The sequence below is a fragment of the Trachypithecus francoisi genome, unplaced genomic scaffold, assembly GCF_009764315.1.
Source record: "Trachypithecus francoisi isolate TF-2019V2 unplaced genomic scaffold, Tfra_2.0 Lachesis_group0, whole genome shotgun sequence".
In the NCBI taxonomy this organism is placed as follows: domain Eukaryota; kingdom Metazoa; phylum Chordata; class Mammalia; order Primates; family Cercopithecidae; genus Trachypithecus; species Trachypithecus francoisi.
In genome coordinates this window covers 59,246,023-59,261,868 of record NW_022681453.1, presented here as the reverse complement: position 1 = coordinate 59,261,868, position 15,846 = coordinate 59,246,023, and the positions used below count along the sequence as shown (strand labels likewise).

At 44.6% G+C, this 15,846-nt stretch overlaps 3 protein-coding genes across 8 annotated transcripts in view; 2 read left to right on the top strand and 1 right to left on the bottom strand.

Annotated features, from left to right (window-relative positions):
• TMCC1 (transmembrane and coiled-coil domain family 1) overlaps nt 1–3,192 on the bottom strand; it is a 249,804-nt gene extending 246,612 nt beyond the window's left edge. For 2 of the 5 annotated variants that reach the window (XM_033210823.1, XM_033210827.1), the window contains exon 1: nt 2,912–3,036. The gene's annotated coding sequence lies outside the window, so the exon portion shown is untranslated. Of the gene's footprint in view, nt 1–224; nt 243–2,911; nt 3,044–3,064 lie in introns of those variants that run through there. The other 3 variants (XM_033210825.1, XM_033210824.1, XM_033210826.1) reach the window with 3 other exon arrangements.
• Nucleotides 2,466–14,386, top strand: LOC117078177 (serine/arginine repetitive matrix protein 3-like). Its single transcript, XM_033201663.1, has 3 exons — nt 2,466–2,630; nt 2,886–3,551; nt 13,759–14,386. The coding sequence occupies exons 1-2, from the start codon at nt 2,466–2,468 to the stop codon at nt 3,327–3,329; spliced, it is 609 nt and encodes a 202-aa protein (XP_033057554.1). The 3' UTR covers nt 3,330–3,551; nt 13,759–14,386.
• LOC117083313 (caspase-3-like) lies at nt 8,280–10,764 on the top strand. 2 transcript variants are annotated; one of them, XM_033210833.1, is made up of 2 exons: nt 8,335–8,838; nt 8,954–9,025. In XM_033210833.1, the coding sequence occupies exons 1-2, from the start codon at nt 8,359–8,361 to the stop codon at nt 9,023–9,025; spliced, it is 552 nt and encodes a 183-aa protein (XP_033066724.1). In that variant the 5' UTR covers nt 8,335–8,358. The 2 variants fall into 2 exon arrangements, with proteins under 2 accessions (XP_033066723.1, XP_033066724.1); XM_033210832.1 differs by having other exon boundaries at nt 8,280–10,764.
• Nucleotides 14,387–15,846: the final 1,460 nt, after the last annotated feature.

The following is a 15,846-nucleotide window of genomic DNA, read 5'->3' as shown; positions in this document are numbered from 1 at the left end:
AATTAAACCCTGCATGGAAACAGGAACATATCAAAATTCTGCACCATCCCCCACTCTCTGATAGGGACTCCACAGCAGTTTTAAAAAGCCAAATAGTCTGAAGGCCCAGAGATCTATATAATAATTTATTTCCTCTTGCTCTTTCCCCCAGTCAAGCTCTGTGGCTCTCAGCCTTTAATATTCGTAAGAATTTTATACAACTATATATACAAAAACATTCATACCATACTTTTTGAGCAATTCATGGAATTTTCAAGAAGAGTGTTCATCTTATGGGATTTCTGCCTCATGCACTAACTCGAGAACCTAACCCTGGGATGAGGTGAAACTCCACTGCAGTCTTACTCCATGGGTACTGTTAAGGCAGGATCAGGAAGAGGAGAGAGAAAGGTACCATCTTATTACATGAAGAAGAACATTCTAACAAAGACATAAAGGTAAGAATGACATGCTATGTGGGGAAGTTCAACGCTGGAAAACAAGAGCAGCTCATCTGCACCTGCAGACCTTTGCACTCACAGTTTCATTTACCAGGAAAGCACTCCCATTTTTCAGGTCACAACTCAAATACCTTCTCCTTAGTGAGGCCTCCTCTCACTAAGTAACCCTCCACCCACCTTTCAGTCATTCACTTGTCACATCAGCTTGTTTTATTTTCTTCATAATTCATATTAGGGGTCAGCAAACTTTTTCTATAAAAGGCCAGACTATAATCTATAGGCCAAATCCACCTTGCCCCGTTTTCTATGGCCAAGAATGGTTTTACATTTTTAAATGGCTAGGGGAAAATATTTTTTAAAACTCATAATATTCTGTGACATGTGAAAACTTTATGAAATTCAAATTTCAGTGTCCCAAGTTTAACTGGAACATAAACATGTTTGTTCATGTACTGTCTGTGGCTGCTTTTGTACTAAAACAGAATTGAGTAGTTGCAAAAGAGATCATATGGCCCAAAAACCCTGATATGTACTGTACTTTCTGGTCCTTCAGCAAAAAAAGTTTACTAATCACTGATTTATATCATTATCTGAAATGATCCTATCTGCTTGGTTGTTGTATATTCCTCATTCCCATACATACAGAATAAAGCTTAATTAGGGAAAAGGCCTTTTCCGTTTTGTCCCAACAATGTAGCTCAGTACTTAGAAAACATCCTGAAACAAAGTAAGGGCTCAATAAGTATTTGGTGAATAAATTAATGAATGGTCCATAATTGCCACTCTGAGGAGCTTAAACCTAAGTAAGCCCTGAGCCATTATATATTCTGTACATTAAGTAGTCTTGCAGAAAAGGGGAAATATTCTACCATCAAGAAGGACCAAAGTAATGGTGGTTGGTCACCAACTAGTCTAGGGCACTGGGGTTCTTCATCAAATTGTAGACTACAGGTCTTTTGTGCTCATAAAAAAGTCCTACTGCAAGGTGTCACAACACTGTCAGCAGTCTGTGCTTCTGTTTCTCTTGATGCAAATGCTCTGAGAAATCTCATTCTTATACACAGTACACAGCACCTACACCATATCAAATCTTAATCAATGCTCATAATTATAACAGATCTCCATCACATGCTAATGAATTTTTAATGTCTAAAATTTTCCTATGCTGTTGATCAGCACCCTATAAGCAGTTCAAAACTCTTTAGAAATTAAAAGGTTGCCACCCACAGACCAGAAGCAGCTTTTTAATCTTTCTACACTAGCCAGAGAGTGGGTGTGTGATTGCAAAAAAAATACAAGCCAACTCTGTTGGTAGAGGACAAGGTTATTGTTAAGTTAAAATGCCATCTATAAACATCGTTTTGTCACATGACACTAGTAAAACTACCACCTACTCACAATTTGAGTTTCGATCTTCTAATATACGGAGAAAAAAATGTATCTACCTCCTGGAACAAATCAAAGTTTTGTTTTATTTTAAAGCAGCTATCTGATATTTAAGTCCTGGATTGATTTTTTTTAAAGAACAGAATAAGCTAATTTAGGAATTCAGACCTTTTATAGAGATGCTTATAGTACAGGTACCTCTGATGGCTAGGCTCCACCCAACACTAACATGTAACGTGTCACAAAAGCCAACGGGCGTTGGGGGGGCCGGGGCTAGCCAACAGCTCAAGTGAGCTGCTTCACTCAGCGGCAGATTCACCTGGGGATTCCTCACCAAGAATGTTGTTAAGGGACGAACCAAACCAACCACGAATGATACCCCTTTACCGAGGCTGAAAAAGCAGAGATTCGCAAGCTATAAACCGATCTCTGGCCCTTTAGGGAAGGTGCAACTCGCTGCACCCCTTCCCCTATCCTACAGGGGTTAACGGGGGCATACTGAGGCCAAGCTCAGCCAGCTAGCTACTTCTCACATCCCACCTCCCACCATCTATTCTCTCCAGTACGCCGGGCTCCCTCCTCCCCTCGAACGACAGTTCAAAATCAAAACAAAAGGTGCAAAACTGGTTTCAGGTGGAAATGGCTGAGTCCTGGTGGCTAACTTCTGGGACGCCATGGCGATCGAGGGCTTCTAAAACCCCAGACCCCGACGGGAACCGGCTCCTAACAGTCCCTCGGGCCTCGGCCCGACTTCTCACACGCCCCTCCCTCACGTCGGCCCTGGGATGCTGGGAAGGGGACGAGGCGAGGGGTTGGAGAGGGAACCCCAGGTCAAAATGACAGCGGAACGAGCCGGAAAGGAAAGAAGCCCCGTGGGATGCTGGGGGTCGAGTCCTAGGCCCGGGGCTTCAACCTCGAACGGGGGCGACGGCGGGTCCGAGCCCCGACAGGCCACGAGCCGGAGGCCAGGCCCGCGTCCGCTGCGCCGCCGGGCCACGCTCCCTCACGATTGTCCCCACCCACCGCGGAGGGCCGTGAGGGGGCCGCGACCGGCGCCAGCGTCCGGGGCGGGGGCGCTCACTCACCGGCGGGGAGGGGAGGAGCAGCCGGCGTCTCCGCCAGCGCCGTCGCTCGAGCTCAAGCGCCTGCTCCTTCCACTGCGGCCGCCGCACCCGGTCCATCCCCCACAACCACCCCCCCTCCCGACCCTCCCCCCGCGCCGCCTCAGCCGCCGCCACCTCAGTCACCGCCGCCGCCGCCGCCGCTTCAGCCCCGGCGCGGGAGCGCGAACCGGCGCGAGGGAGCGAGAACGCGCGCGCCCCCTCTGCAGCCGCCACCGCCCACAACCTCCGCCCCCGGCCGGCGGCGCACGCGCAAGGGAGCGGGCGGACGGGCGCGCGCACGCCGCAGGGGGCGGGGATGGGCCCTGGAAGGCGTGGCCCCGCCCCTAGCCCGCCTACCCACGCGGTCGCTGGGCTGGGTGAGCTGCGCCGCTGCAGGTAGTGCTGAGTTGCTCCAGGTGAGCTCCTCCTGGCAAAAAACTCTTGGAACCGAGCCACCCTCGCCCTAGCAGCAACGCCCCTGAATAATATGGGGTTTCGTCGGATTTCTGCGCGCCGCTCTGGATCACACGTTTGTTCTCCCTAGTTGAGTCGCAAGGCCTTCCTTCGTTCCACCTAGCAGGCTGCTTGGAAAAGGGCAGAGACTGTCATTATTTTGCACCAGGTATTACCACTGAAGGAATCGTAAGCAGCCACCAGCCTATCCCTTTATAATTCCCATTTTCCTAATTTATTTTATTTTTATTACTTATGTAATGAGACTTCTTCCGTGTTCAAGGAGCTGGGAGTACCATGTGGGGTCAACGGAGTCCCTGACCTCATGAAGTTTGAGATCTGGTGGAGAAGGAAAACATTCATGGGAGAATCAGACAAAATTAAGTTTTCAGTTAGTAAAAATCTTCTGAGGGGTATATGGTACTGAGAGAATCTTTATGGGGGTATTGATTTAGTTGAGGATGAAGAGGGTAGAATCTGAGAAATTGAGTTGGGAGGAGTTAGTTGCTCCAAGGGGTAAGGTCTTGGCATGGCCAGAATGGGGAGCGCTAAAGAACATTCAATGTGGAGTAGACTGCGAGTGTGGGAAGAGGTAGGCAAGAACAGGTGAGGATTGGGGACCTATTTATTTATTTATTTATTGAGACAGAGTCTTGCGCTGTCACCCAGGTCACCCAGGCTGGAGTGCAGTGGCTTGATCTCAGCCCACTGCAACCTCCTTCTCCTGGGTTCAAGGGATTCTCCTGCCTCAGCCTCCTGAGGAGCTGGACTACCGGCACGCGCGCTACCACACCTGGCTAATTTTTGTATTTTTGTTAGAGATGGGGTTTCACCTTCTTGGCCAGGCTGGTCTGGAACTCCTGACCTTGTGATCCGCCCGCCTCGGGCTCCCAAAGTGCTGGGATTACAGGCGTGAGCCACCGCACCCGGCCGGATTTGGGACTTTAATCTGAGTGCTTGAGAGAAGCCATTCAGGTTTTTTTCAGCAGGGTTGCTGGGGAAAGAACTTGATCATTATGTCTGTTTTTTGTTTTTGAGAGGCAGACTGGAATGCAGTGGCCGATCGTGGCTCACTGCAATCTCCACCTCTCGGGTTCAAGTGATTCCCCTGCCTCAGCCTCCCTAGTAGCTGGGACTACAGGCGCATGCCACCACACGCAGCTAATTTTTTTTGTATTTTTAGTGGAAACGGGGTTTCACCATGTTGGCCAGGATGGTCTTAATCTCCTGACTTCATGATCCACCTGCCTTGGCCTCCCAAAGTGCTGAGATTACATGCATGAGCCACGTCACCCCCGGCCCATTATGTCTGTTTTTAAGTTACTTAGATAGCAATGTGAAGAGTAGTCTGATGAGAGTCTCAAAGCCGGGGCTGGGAAGCCAGTTAGGAGGCCACTGGCCAGGTAGTAAAGGCAAGGCAGGAAGGTGGTGGCAGAGAAGAGCACTATTTAGTGGTAAAATGGACAGGACTTGGCAATGAATTGAATGAGAAGTAAAGGAGACGGAGGTGGCAAGGTTTACTTAGATTTGAGGTTGGTGGAGGATGCATTTATAGATTTCAGAAGCACTGAAGGAGCCACCTGAGGTAACTCAAAATGGATGATAAACCTAAATTTAAAAGCTAAAACTATAAAAAAAAAATTTAGAAGAAAACATAGAAAAAGTATTTGTGACCTTGGGATAGGCAAAGATTTCTTAGGACACAAAAAGTATGAACCATAAAAAGTGATTTATGGCCTGGCTCACACCTGTAATCCCAGCACTTTGGGAGGCCAAGGCAGGCAGATCACTTGAGCTCAGGAGTTGAAGACCAGCCCGGGCAACATAGCAAAATGCTATCTCTACAAAAAATACAAGTTAGCTGGGCTGTGCCTGTAGTCTCAGCTACCTGTGGGGCTGAGGAAGGAGGATCACTTGAACCTGGGAGGTAGAGGTTGCAGTGGGCTGAGATGGTGCCACTGCACTCCAGCCTGGGTGACAGAGTGAGACCCTGTCTCAAAAAAAAAAAAAAAAGCGATTGATAAGTTGAACTCTATCAAAATTAAAAACTGGTACTCTTTGAGAGACACCATTAAGAAAATGAAAAGGCAAGCCACAGGTGGAGAGTTTGCAATAGAAATCATTAGACAAAAGTCTTGTATCCAGAATACATGAAGAACTCTTATAAATGAATAATAAACCAGCCCAATAAACCAATGGGCAAAGGCTTTAGTAAATAGTTCACAGGATATAAAAATGGGCTATAAGCAGTGGAGAGATTATCAACATCTTTAGTCAACTAGGGATTTTTCCATTAAAACCACAACACTCTCATTAGGATAGCTAAAATTTAGACTGATGACCCGGCAATCACACTCCTACACATCTCCTTAACCATACTTGATCTCTAAAGGCTGACAATAGCAGACCAGGGACCCTGTAATCCCAGCACTTTGGGAGGCCAAGGTAAGAGGATCGCTTCAGCCCAGGAGTTCAAGACCAGCCTGGGCAACCTAGAGACCTCACCTTTACAAAAAACCTTTTTTTAATTAGCCAGTGTGGGAGTGTACACCTGTAGTCCTAGCTACTCGGGAACCTGAGGCAGGAGGATCCCTTGAGCCCAGGAGTTCAAGGCTGCAGTGACCTATGATTGCACCGCTGTACTCCAGCCTGGGTAACACAGCAAGACCCTATCTCTTTAAAAAAAATATTTTTGGCCGGGCGCGGTGGCTCACGCCTGTAATCCCAGCACTTTGGGAGGCCAAGGCAGGTGGATCATGAGGTCAGGAGTTTGAGACCAACCTGGCCAACATGGTGAAACCCTGTCTTTACTAAAAATACAAAAATGAGCTGGGCGTGGTGGCGTATGCCTTTAATCCCAGCTACTCAGGAGGCTGAGGCAGGAGAATCGCTTGAACCTGGGAGGCAGAGGTTGCAGTGAGCCGAGATCTCACCATTGCACTCCACCCTGGGCAACAGAGTGAGACTATGTCTCAAAAAAAAGATAAAAAATAAAAAAATTTGAAGACAATAGCAAAGTCATACTTTCACTTAACATGATATAACTATCCTGCATACTATTGAAAACGTAACAACACTTTTCCCAAGGGGATGCAACATCCTTGAGTGATGTTTCTTCTCCACCTTTGATGTCCTATAACTTAATACTGCAATATAAAGTTACCTATTATTAATACATCTCCATCCTATAGTAGCAACCGAATTTTCTGCTTAGTAATCAGGATTAGTCACCTCAGCCAGTAGAGGAACTTCCTACTTTACCTGTTGTTTAGAGGCATGAAAGACCCTAAGTGGCCAGGTGACTGCCTCAACTCCCAATTCAATGGAAATGTTGTTGGGTCTCCTGGTGGAAGTGTTCCTTCTTTTGGAACTAAGACCTCTTGGTCAGAAGAGCTTCTGGCCATTTCTACTTTCAGGCAAAATGAACAACCAAGTACACTGCTCAAAGTTCTGCCAACTGGGGGAATTTTTTTTTCACCATTATTCTTCAGGGATGTCCCAGAAAGGGACACTAGTTTTGTTTTCACCTGGTGCCTGCATATTGTGCAGAACCGTCATAAACCTGGGCTATAAGCCACAACTGAGTTTTCCCTTCTTCAGTCAACTGGTCGTAAGGAATGCCCCATGAGGCCATAGGTGCAGGCTGGGAGAGAGAAGGTAATGTAGCAGGAGTGGGGGCCATGGACATTTGGGCCACTTCCTCATGCAACTTACCTATGCCTTCAGGGCCCATTTGAGCCCAATCTCATATATACCACTTCAATTTGATAATGGAGTGTTGCTGTGAGTGCACAACTTTATAGCTTGGTGGATCAGATAACACTTAGTTCATGATAAGCAGCTCAGGTCACATGGTAACTTGATGACCCACGGTTAACTGTTCAGTCTCAGCTGAGGCCCAGCAAGCCAAACGTTGTTTCTCAAGAGGACGGTACTAATCTGCAGGGCTTTGCTCCAAAATCTTACGGTTCTGCAGCATGATTCACCTACAGTGGCCTGCCAAAGGCTCTAAACAGCATCTCTATCAGCCCCTTGCAGAATGAGGCTCTGGGTTTGCTTTCAGAAATCATGGCCCTAAGGGTTCCTTTCAGGACAGATATAGAAGCTTCCAGGCCATCTATGCATAGCTTAAAGCTTTAAACACTTAAAGCTGGGAATTTGAAACCCTGAGCTCATCCTTTGCCTACTTTCTTCAGTGCAGTTTTGGCCAATGCCATTCTGTTCCTTAGTTTAACTAAAATAATCTAAGGTAAAAAATACACAGTTACTCATGACCTTGCTTTCTATAGGTGTTTCATTAGGCATATTCAATGCTTTATCATGCCATGGACTCCCAATGCCCTCTTCACCACTGAAAATAGAGTCGCTAGTGCCTTTAAATGTAATCATACAAGAGAACCAATTCAAGAAAATGCAGAACCAATTCAGAAAACTCATCCTGAAGATTCTGTTCCTCTAGAGCCACTGAAAGTGGCACTGAAAGTACCAAATCGATATCAGTCAGGGTTCCAACAGAGAAGCAGAACCAGTAGGAGATACACAGTGAGAGATTTATTTCAAGGAATTGACTTATGTGGGGTGAGGGGGGCTGATTAGGCAAATTGGAAATCTGTAAGGCAGGCAGGAGAATAGGCTGGAACTTTCAGGCAAGGGCTGAAGTCACAGTCCCCAGGCAGAATTTCTTCTTCTTCAACTCTGCTTTTAAAGACTTTCCGGTGCTTCGGCGGGCGGGCGGCTCCCAGGGCCCAGCCCGGGCCGGGGTTCTCGTGCGGGCGGGAGCTAGGGGACTGGCCCCAGCGAAGTGGGCGCGTGGGGCCGACAGGGGCGGGCCGGGGGCGGAGCTAGCGCTGAAGCACATTCCCAGGCGGCGGGCCGCTGAAGCCGTGCAGACGTGCAGACGCGGATCGTAGCGGGTGGCTGCTGCTGTGAGGCGGTTGTGGAAGGTGTGAGGAGGCTGTGCATTAATAAAGGTATCCATGGAGAACACTGAAAACTCAGTGGATTCAAAATCCATTAAAAGTTTGGAACTAAAAACCATACATGGAAGCAAATCAGTGGACTCTGGAATATCCCTGGACAACAGTTATAAAATGGATTATCCTGAGATGGGTTTATGTATAATAATTAATAAGAATTTTCATAAAAGCACTGGAATGGCATCTCGGTCTGGTACAGATGTTGATGCAGCAAACCTCAGGGAAACATTCATAAACTTGAAATATGAAGTCAGGAATAAAAACGATCTTACATGTGAAGAAATTGTGGAATTGATGCGTAATGTTTCTAAAGAAGATCACAGCAAAAGGAGCAGTTTTGTTTGTGTGCTTCTGAGCCATGGTGAAGAAGGAATAATTTTTGGAACAAATGGACCTCTTGACCTGAAAAAAATTACAAGCTTTTTCAGAGGGGATTGTTGTAGAAGTCTAACTGGAAAACCCAAACTTTTCATTATTCAGGCCTGCCGTGGTACAGAACTAGACTGTGGCATTGAGACAGACGGTGGTGTCGAGGATGACATGGCATGTCATAAAATCCCAGTGGAGGCCGACTTCTTGTATGCATTCTCCACAGCACCTGGTTATTATTCTTGGCGAAATTCAAAGGATGGCTCCTGGTTCATCCAGTCGCTTTGTGCCATGCTGAAACAGTACGCCGACAAGCTTGAATTTATGCACATTCTTACCCGGGTTAACCGAAAGGTGGCAACAGAATTTGAGTCCTTTTCCCTTGATGCTACTTTTCATGCAAAGAAACAGATTCCATGTATTGTTTCCATGCTCACAAAAAGACTGTATTTTTATCACTAAAGAAATGGTTGGTTGGTGGTTTTTTTCAGTTTGTATGCCAAGTGAGAAGACAGTATATTTGGTACTGTATTTCCCTCTCATTTTGACCTAGTCTCATACCGCAGAGGGTACTTTAAGTCATACTCCTTCCATCAGGTGGAACCACTGTGAAACTACCTCAAACTTACAGCCAGGTAGTTGCAATTGAATTAAATTAGGAATAAATAAAAATGGATACTGGTGCAGTCATTATGAGAGGCAGTGATTGTTAATTTACAGCTTTCATGATTAGCAAGTTGCAGTGATGCTGTGCTATGAATTTTCAAGTAATCGTGAAAAAGTTAAACATTGAAGTAATGAATTTTTATGATATTCCCCCCACTTAAGACTGTGTATTCTAGTTTTGTCAAACTATAGAAATGATAACGTGGAAGAACTTAGGCATCTATGGGCATGGTCAAAGGCTCAAACCTTTTGTTTAGCATTGATATACAAAGATGACCTAACTGCATTTTTAGACCATTTATCTGGGATTATGGTTTTGTGATGTCTGTCCTGAACACTTTTGTTGTAAAAAATAATAATAATAATGTTTAATATTGAGAAAGAAACTAAGTATTTTATGTGAGAGGAAGTGTGAGCAAACGACTCTTTTAAGACTAAAACATAACATTCCTAGAGGGTGGAGTTTTAACTGTAAGGTGCTACAGTGCAGCTGATCTACCAGCAAAAATACCTCCTGATTTCTCCCTATGCAGATCAGGTGAGCTTCACATACCAGCAATCTATCTGAAGAGCTGTTATATAAAAAGCCCAAACTGTTGATTATTAGCCAGGTAATGTGAGTAAATTCTATAGGGACATATGAAAATACAACTTAAATAATAAAAAGTGGAATATAAGGAAAGCAATAAATGGATGGGCTGAGCTGCCTCTAACTTGCGAGCAGATGGTTTGATCTTGGGCAGAGACATGACTCGGCCTGTTCCGTGAAGGCAGAGCCATGGACCATGGTTTCAGGAAGGGCCTGCAGCCCGCTTCTCCATACACACTGGTGTGTGTGGACAATGCCGCCAGGGCACCATTGCCAAGTAAGAAGGTGAAGCAAATCAGAAACTTGTGAAGTGGAAATGTTTTAAATGTGGTGAGTTACAATAAAAATCATAGTACTCTTTGTAGCACAATTCTTAAGCATGTTATTTTCTGTTGAAGTTTACAATCAAAGGAAAATCGTATGTTTTATACTGTTTACTGAAAGAAAAAGACCATGGCACGTAGGACTCTAGACGGTATCCAGCTACAGGCCAGAGCTGAGCACCCAGCCTGGGAGGCAAGCTCCAGGCCTCAGCAGGTGCTGAGCCGTCACTCACCAAGTCTCACTGGCTTTCAGTCTGACATTTCACAGGAGATTTCTTGTTGCTCAAAAAATGAACTTGCATTTGTCAATGACTGTTTTTTTTTTCTTACTAGATCTGTAACTTTTCTAAATACACATAGCATGTAATGGTATCTTATTAAAGTGTGTTCCTGTGTGACAATTTTGTACAAATTTGTTATTTTCCATTTTTATTTCAAAATATACATTCAAACTTAAAATTAAAAAAAAAAAAAAAGACTTTCCACTGATTGAATCCGGATCAACCAGATTGCCTAGGATAATCTTTCTTAAAATCAATTTACGATTTTTAGTTACATCCACAAAAACACCTTCAGGCCCAGCATAGTGGCTCATGCCTGTAATCCCAACACTTTGAGAGGCTGAGGCAGGAGGATCACTTGAGCCCAGGAGTTTGGGACAAGCCTGGGCAACATAGTGAGACCTCATCTCTACAAAAATATTTTTAAAAATTAGCAGGGCATGGTGGTATGCCTATAATCCCAGATACTCAGGAGGCTGAAGTGGGAGGATTGCTCGAGTCCAGAAGGTCAAGACTTCAGTGAGCTATGATGGCACCACTGCATTCAGCCTGGGTAACAAAGTGAGACCCTGTTTCAAAACAAAAACTACCTTCATAGCAACTCTCAGATTTGTATTTTATTAAATAACTGGAAACTATAGTTCAGCCAAGTTGATGCCTAAAAATGGCTATCACGTATTCACCCAAGAGAAACTAAAATATACATCTATACTAAGATTTGGAAGATTTTAAAATAAAGTCAAAAAATTTTTATGTAATTGAGAACAGAGGCTCACTATGTTGCCCAAGCAGGTCTTGAATTCCTGAGCTCAAGCTATCTGGCCACTGTTGCCTCCCTAAGTGCTGGGTTTACAGGTGTGAGCCACTGTGCCTGGGTACACCAAGATTTGTACAAGAATATTGACAGTATCTATTCACAGGATCACAAAACCTGAAATGTCTCAAATACCCATCAACAGGTGAATAGATGAACAAAATACATTCAATTAACTCTGCAACAAAATATTCAGTTAAATGAATATTACTTGGCAAGAAAAGAAATGAACTATCAATCACTCAACAGAGTGCATGAATCTCAAAACTGTTATACTAGATTGGTGCAAAAGTAATTTCGGTTTTTGCCATCATTACTGCATTACTTTGGCAAAAAACAAATTACTTTTGCACCAACCTAATAGCAGCAGAAGACAAAAACAAAAGAATACATAATGTGTAATCCCATTTACATAAAATTCTAGAAAAATGCTAACTAATCTGTAATGATAGCAAATCAGTGGTTGCCTGGGACCAGATGTGGAGGGAGACATGTTAGAAAAAGGGGCACAAATAAACTTCTGGAGATGATAACAGTGATCGGCGAGTTTTTTTGTTGGTTTGTTTGCAACGGGGTCTCACTCTGTTGCTCAGGCTGGAGTGTAGTGGCACTATCACAGCTCACTGCAGCCTCAACCTCCCAGGCTCAAGCAATCTTCCCACCTCAGCCTCCTAAGTAGCTAGAACTACAGACATGCACCACCACGCCCAACTAGTTTTTAAATTTCTTTTTTTGGGTCTTGCCATGTTGCCCAGGCTGGTCTTGAACTACTCCTGGGCTCAAGTAATCTCCCACCTCAGCCTCCCAAAGTGTTGAAATTACAGACATTAGGCACCACAAGAATGATCTGCATCTTGATTATGGTTGTAGTTGTATGGGTATATACATAACTGAAAACTCATCAAACTATACATTTTAAATAGGTACAGTTGATTGTATGACTAGATATACAGTATACCCTACTAAAGTTGTTACTTTAAAAAAAGAATTCATTAGATGAGATTTAGAGCAGATTAGAAGCAGCAAAATAGTGAATTTATGAACTGGAAAACAGGCAAGTATTCAGATGAAAGCACAGAAAGAAAAGAAAGGAAAGAAAACACAGAAAAGAGCATCAGAGAGAAAGGAGGCACAGTGATAAGTAGTGCTGCAAAACTATAATGTGGGAGAAATGCTGCTGTGCCGTTGTTGAAAACATATAAGGCTGGGTGCGGTGGCTCACGCCTGTAATCCTAGCACTTTGGGAGGCTGAGGCAGGCGGATCACCTGAGGTCAGGGGTTCAAGACCAGACTGACCAACCTGGTAAAACCTCATCTCTACTAAAAGTAAAAAAATTAGCTGGGTGTGGTGGCATGCACCTATAATCCCAGCTACTGGGGAGGCTGAGGCAGGAGAATCACTTGAACCCAGAGGGTGGAGGTTGCAGTGAGCCAAGATCGTGCCACTGCACTCCAGCCTGGGCAAAAGAGCAAAACTCTGTCTCAAAAAAAAAGAAAACATTATATAAATAATTCTGGTTTTGGTGAGGCAATGTCTAGCATTCAGGCACTTAACCAATTAATTTTCAGAGTATAGAAATCAGGGCTGGGTACAGTGGCTCACACCTGTAATCCCAGCACTTTGGGAGGCCGAGGTAGGTGGATCAAGAGGTCAGGAGTTTAAGACCAGCCTGACCAAGATGGTGAAACCCCGTCTCTACTAAAAACTACAAAAATTAGCTGGGCTCTGTGGCAGGCACCTATAATCCCAGCTACCTGGGAGACTGAGGCAGGAGAATGGCTTGAACCCAGGTGGCAGAGGTTGCAGTGAGCTGAGATCACGCCACTGCACTCCAGCCTGGACAACAGAGTGAGACTCTGTCTCAAAAAGAAAAAAGAAAGAAAGAAAGAAAGAAAAAAAGAGTATGGTGTTAGGAACAGGCCCCCAAATCTGGCCATAAACAAAATCTCTGCAGCACTGTGACATGTTCGTGGTGGCCATGACACCCACACTGAAAGTTGTGGGTTTACCACAATGAGGGCAAGGAGCACCTGGCCCACCCAGGACAGAAAACCGCTTAAAGGCGTTCCTGAACCACAAACAGTAGCATGAGCAATCTGTGCATTAAGGACATGTTCCTGCTGCAGATAACTAGCCAGAGCCCATCCCTTTGTTTCAGCCCATCCCCTTCTTTCCCATAAAGAATGCTTTCAGTTAATCTATAATCTATAGAAACAATGCTTATCACTGGCTTGCTGCCAATACATATGTGGGTAAAACTCTGTTCAGGGCTCTCAGCTCTGAAGGCTGTCAGCCCCCTGATTTTCCCACTCCAAACTCTATATTTCTATGTGTGTGTATGTCTTTAATTCCTCTAGTGCCACTGGGTTAGGGTCTCCACGACCAAGCTGGTCTCGGCAAGTGGTGTCCATACCTGGGGTTCGAACCAAGGTCAAAGAGTCACTGGAGTGACGGTTGGAGAACGTGGAACTAAGCTGGAGGTCACCCGAGTACTCTTAAGCAATCCCCGTGGTGAGTAAGAAGGGGAGCTCTGAAGCATCAGGGTAACAGTGGGACAAGTGTGAGCTCTGATTCATTCCACCTTGGAACCTTTTCACCCTAATGATGACAAGGAAGGAAGGTGTAATGAAGTAACAGAAGACGTGACAGAGCAGGTTTGTTTGCCAGCTAAAGCTGAAGCAGCAAAGGAGGCAGAGGTTCCTCCTACCCTTCTGCACCCCTTCATTATTTTGAAGAAAAAGAGTGTCCTGACCCTCCAGATCTTTCTTTTCCGGAAGATACTGGGCAAAAAGTAGTTACCCCTGTGACTGTTCAAGCAGCACCTCAAGTGACCGCTCTCAGTTCTATTCAGGCAGGAATCCAGCAAGCTAGAAGAGAGGATAATTTAGAGACTTGGCAGTTCCCTGTTGGAATACACCCCCCAGATCAACAGGGACATATTATAGCTACATTTGAGCTTTTTCCTTTCAAATTACTCAAAGAATTTTTTTTTTTTTTTTTTTTTTTTGAGACGGAGTCTCACTCTGTTGCCCGGGCTGGAGTGCAGTGGCCGGATCTCAGCTCACTGCAAGCTCCGCCTCCCGGGTTTATGCCATTCTCCTGCCTCAGCCTCCGAGTAGCTGGGACTACAGGCGCCCGCCACCTCGCCCGGCTAGTTTTTTGCATTTTTTAGTAGAGATGGGGTTTCACCATGTTAGCCAGGATGGTCTCGATCTCATGACCTCGTGATCTGCCCGTCTCGGCCTCCCAAAGTGCTGGGATTACAGGCTTGAGCCACCACGCCCGGCCTTACTCAAAGAATTTAAACAAGCTATTAATCAGTATGGACCAGGTTCTCCTTTTGTAATGGGACTGTTAAAGAATGTTGCTGTCTCCAGTCAGATGTTGCCAGTGGTGACGATACGATTACTTCCAGGTAGATCTAGTTTAAATTTAAAAGGAGTGTGAGTATGTACAGGAGTCATCGATTCAGATTACAATGGGGAAATTCAAATTGTTATATCTACTTCTGTTCCCTGGAAAGCAGAGCCAGGAGAGCATATAGCACAGCTACTGATTGTGCCATATGTGGAAATGGGGAAAAGTGAAATTAAATGAACAAGAGGATTTGGAAGCACAAATAAACAAGGCAAAGCAGCTTTTTGGGTGAATCAGATTACTGATAAACATCCTGCCTGTGAAATAACTATTCACGGAAAGAAATTTAAAGGTTTGGTAGATACAGGAGTGGACATTTCAATCATTTCTCTACAGCACTGGCCATCCACCTGGCCAATTCAAACTGCTCAATTTAACACAGTTGGAGTTGGTAAAGCCCCTAAAGTATATCAAAGTTATATTTTGCATTGTGAAGGGCCCACTGGACAACTTAGGACTATTCAACCAATTGTAACTTCTGTACCTATAAATTTATGGGGAAGAGATTTATTACAACAATGGGGAGCACAAGTTCTAATTCCAGAACAATCATATAACCCTCAAAGTCAACATATGATGCATGAAATGGGGTATGTCCCTGGTATGGGACTAGGAAAAAATTTGCAAGGTTTGAAGGAAACACTTCAAGTGGGAAGACAAAGTTCCCGCCAAGGTTTAGGATATCATTTTTAATCGTGGCCATTGTTAAGCCTCCAGAACCTATACATTTAAAATGGTTGACAGATAAGCCAATTTGGATAGAATAATGGCCGCTAAGTAAAGAGAAACTGGAGGCTTTAGAGGACTTAAGTTACTGAACAATTAGAAAAAGGACACATAGCTCCAACATTTTCCCCTTGGAATTCTCCAGTCTTTGTTATTAAGAAAAAAATCAGGTAAATGGAGAATGTTAACTGACTTAAGAGCCATTGATTCAGTTATATAACCTATGGGAGCATTACAGCCAGGATTGTCTTTTCCTGCTATGATTCCAAAAAATTGGCCTTTAATAGTCATAGATTTAAAAG

Coding starts and splice junctions, on each gene's coding strand:
- LOC117078177 (XM_033201663.1), top strand. CDS start 2,466: ATGGCTGAGTCCTGGTGGCTAACTTCTGGGACGCCATGGCGATCGAGG. Junction 2,631..2,885: donor GATGCTGGGAAGGGGACGAG/GCGAGGGGTTGG, acceptor GACCGGCGCCAG/CGTCCGGGGCGGGGGCGCTC.
- LOC117083313 (XM_033210832.1), top strand. CDS start 8,359: ATGGAGAACACTGAAAACTCAGTGGATTCAAAATCCATTAAAAGTTTG.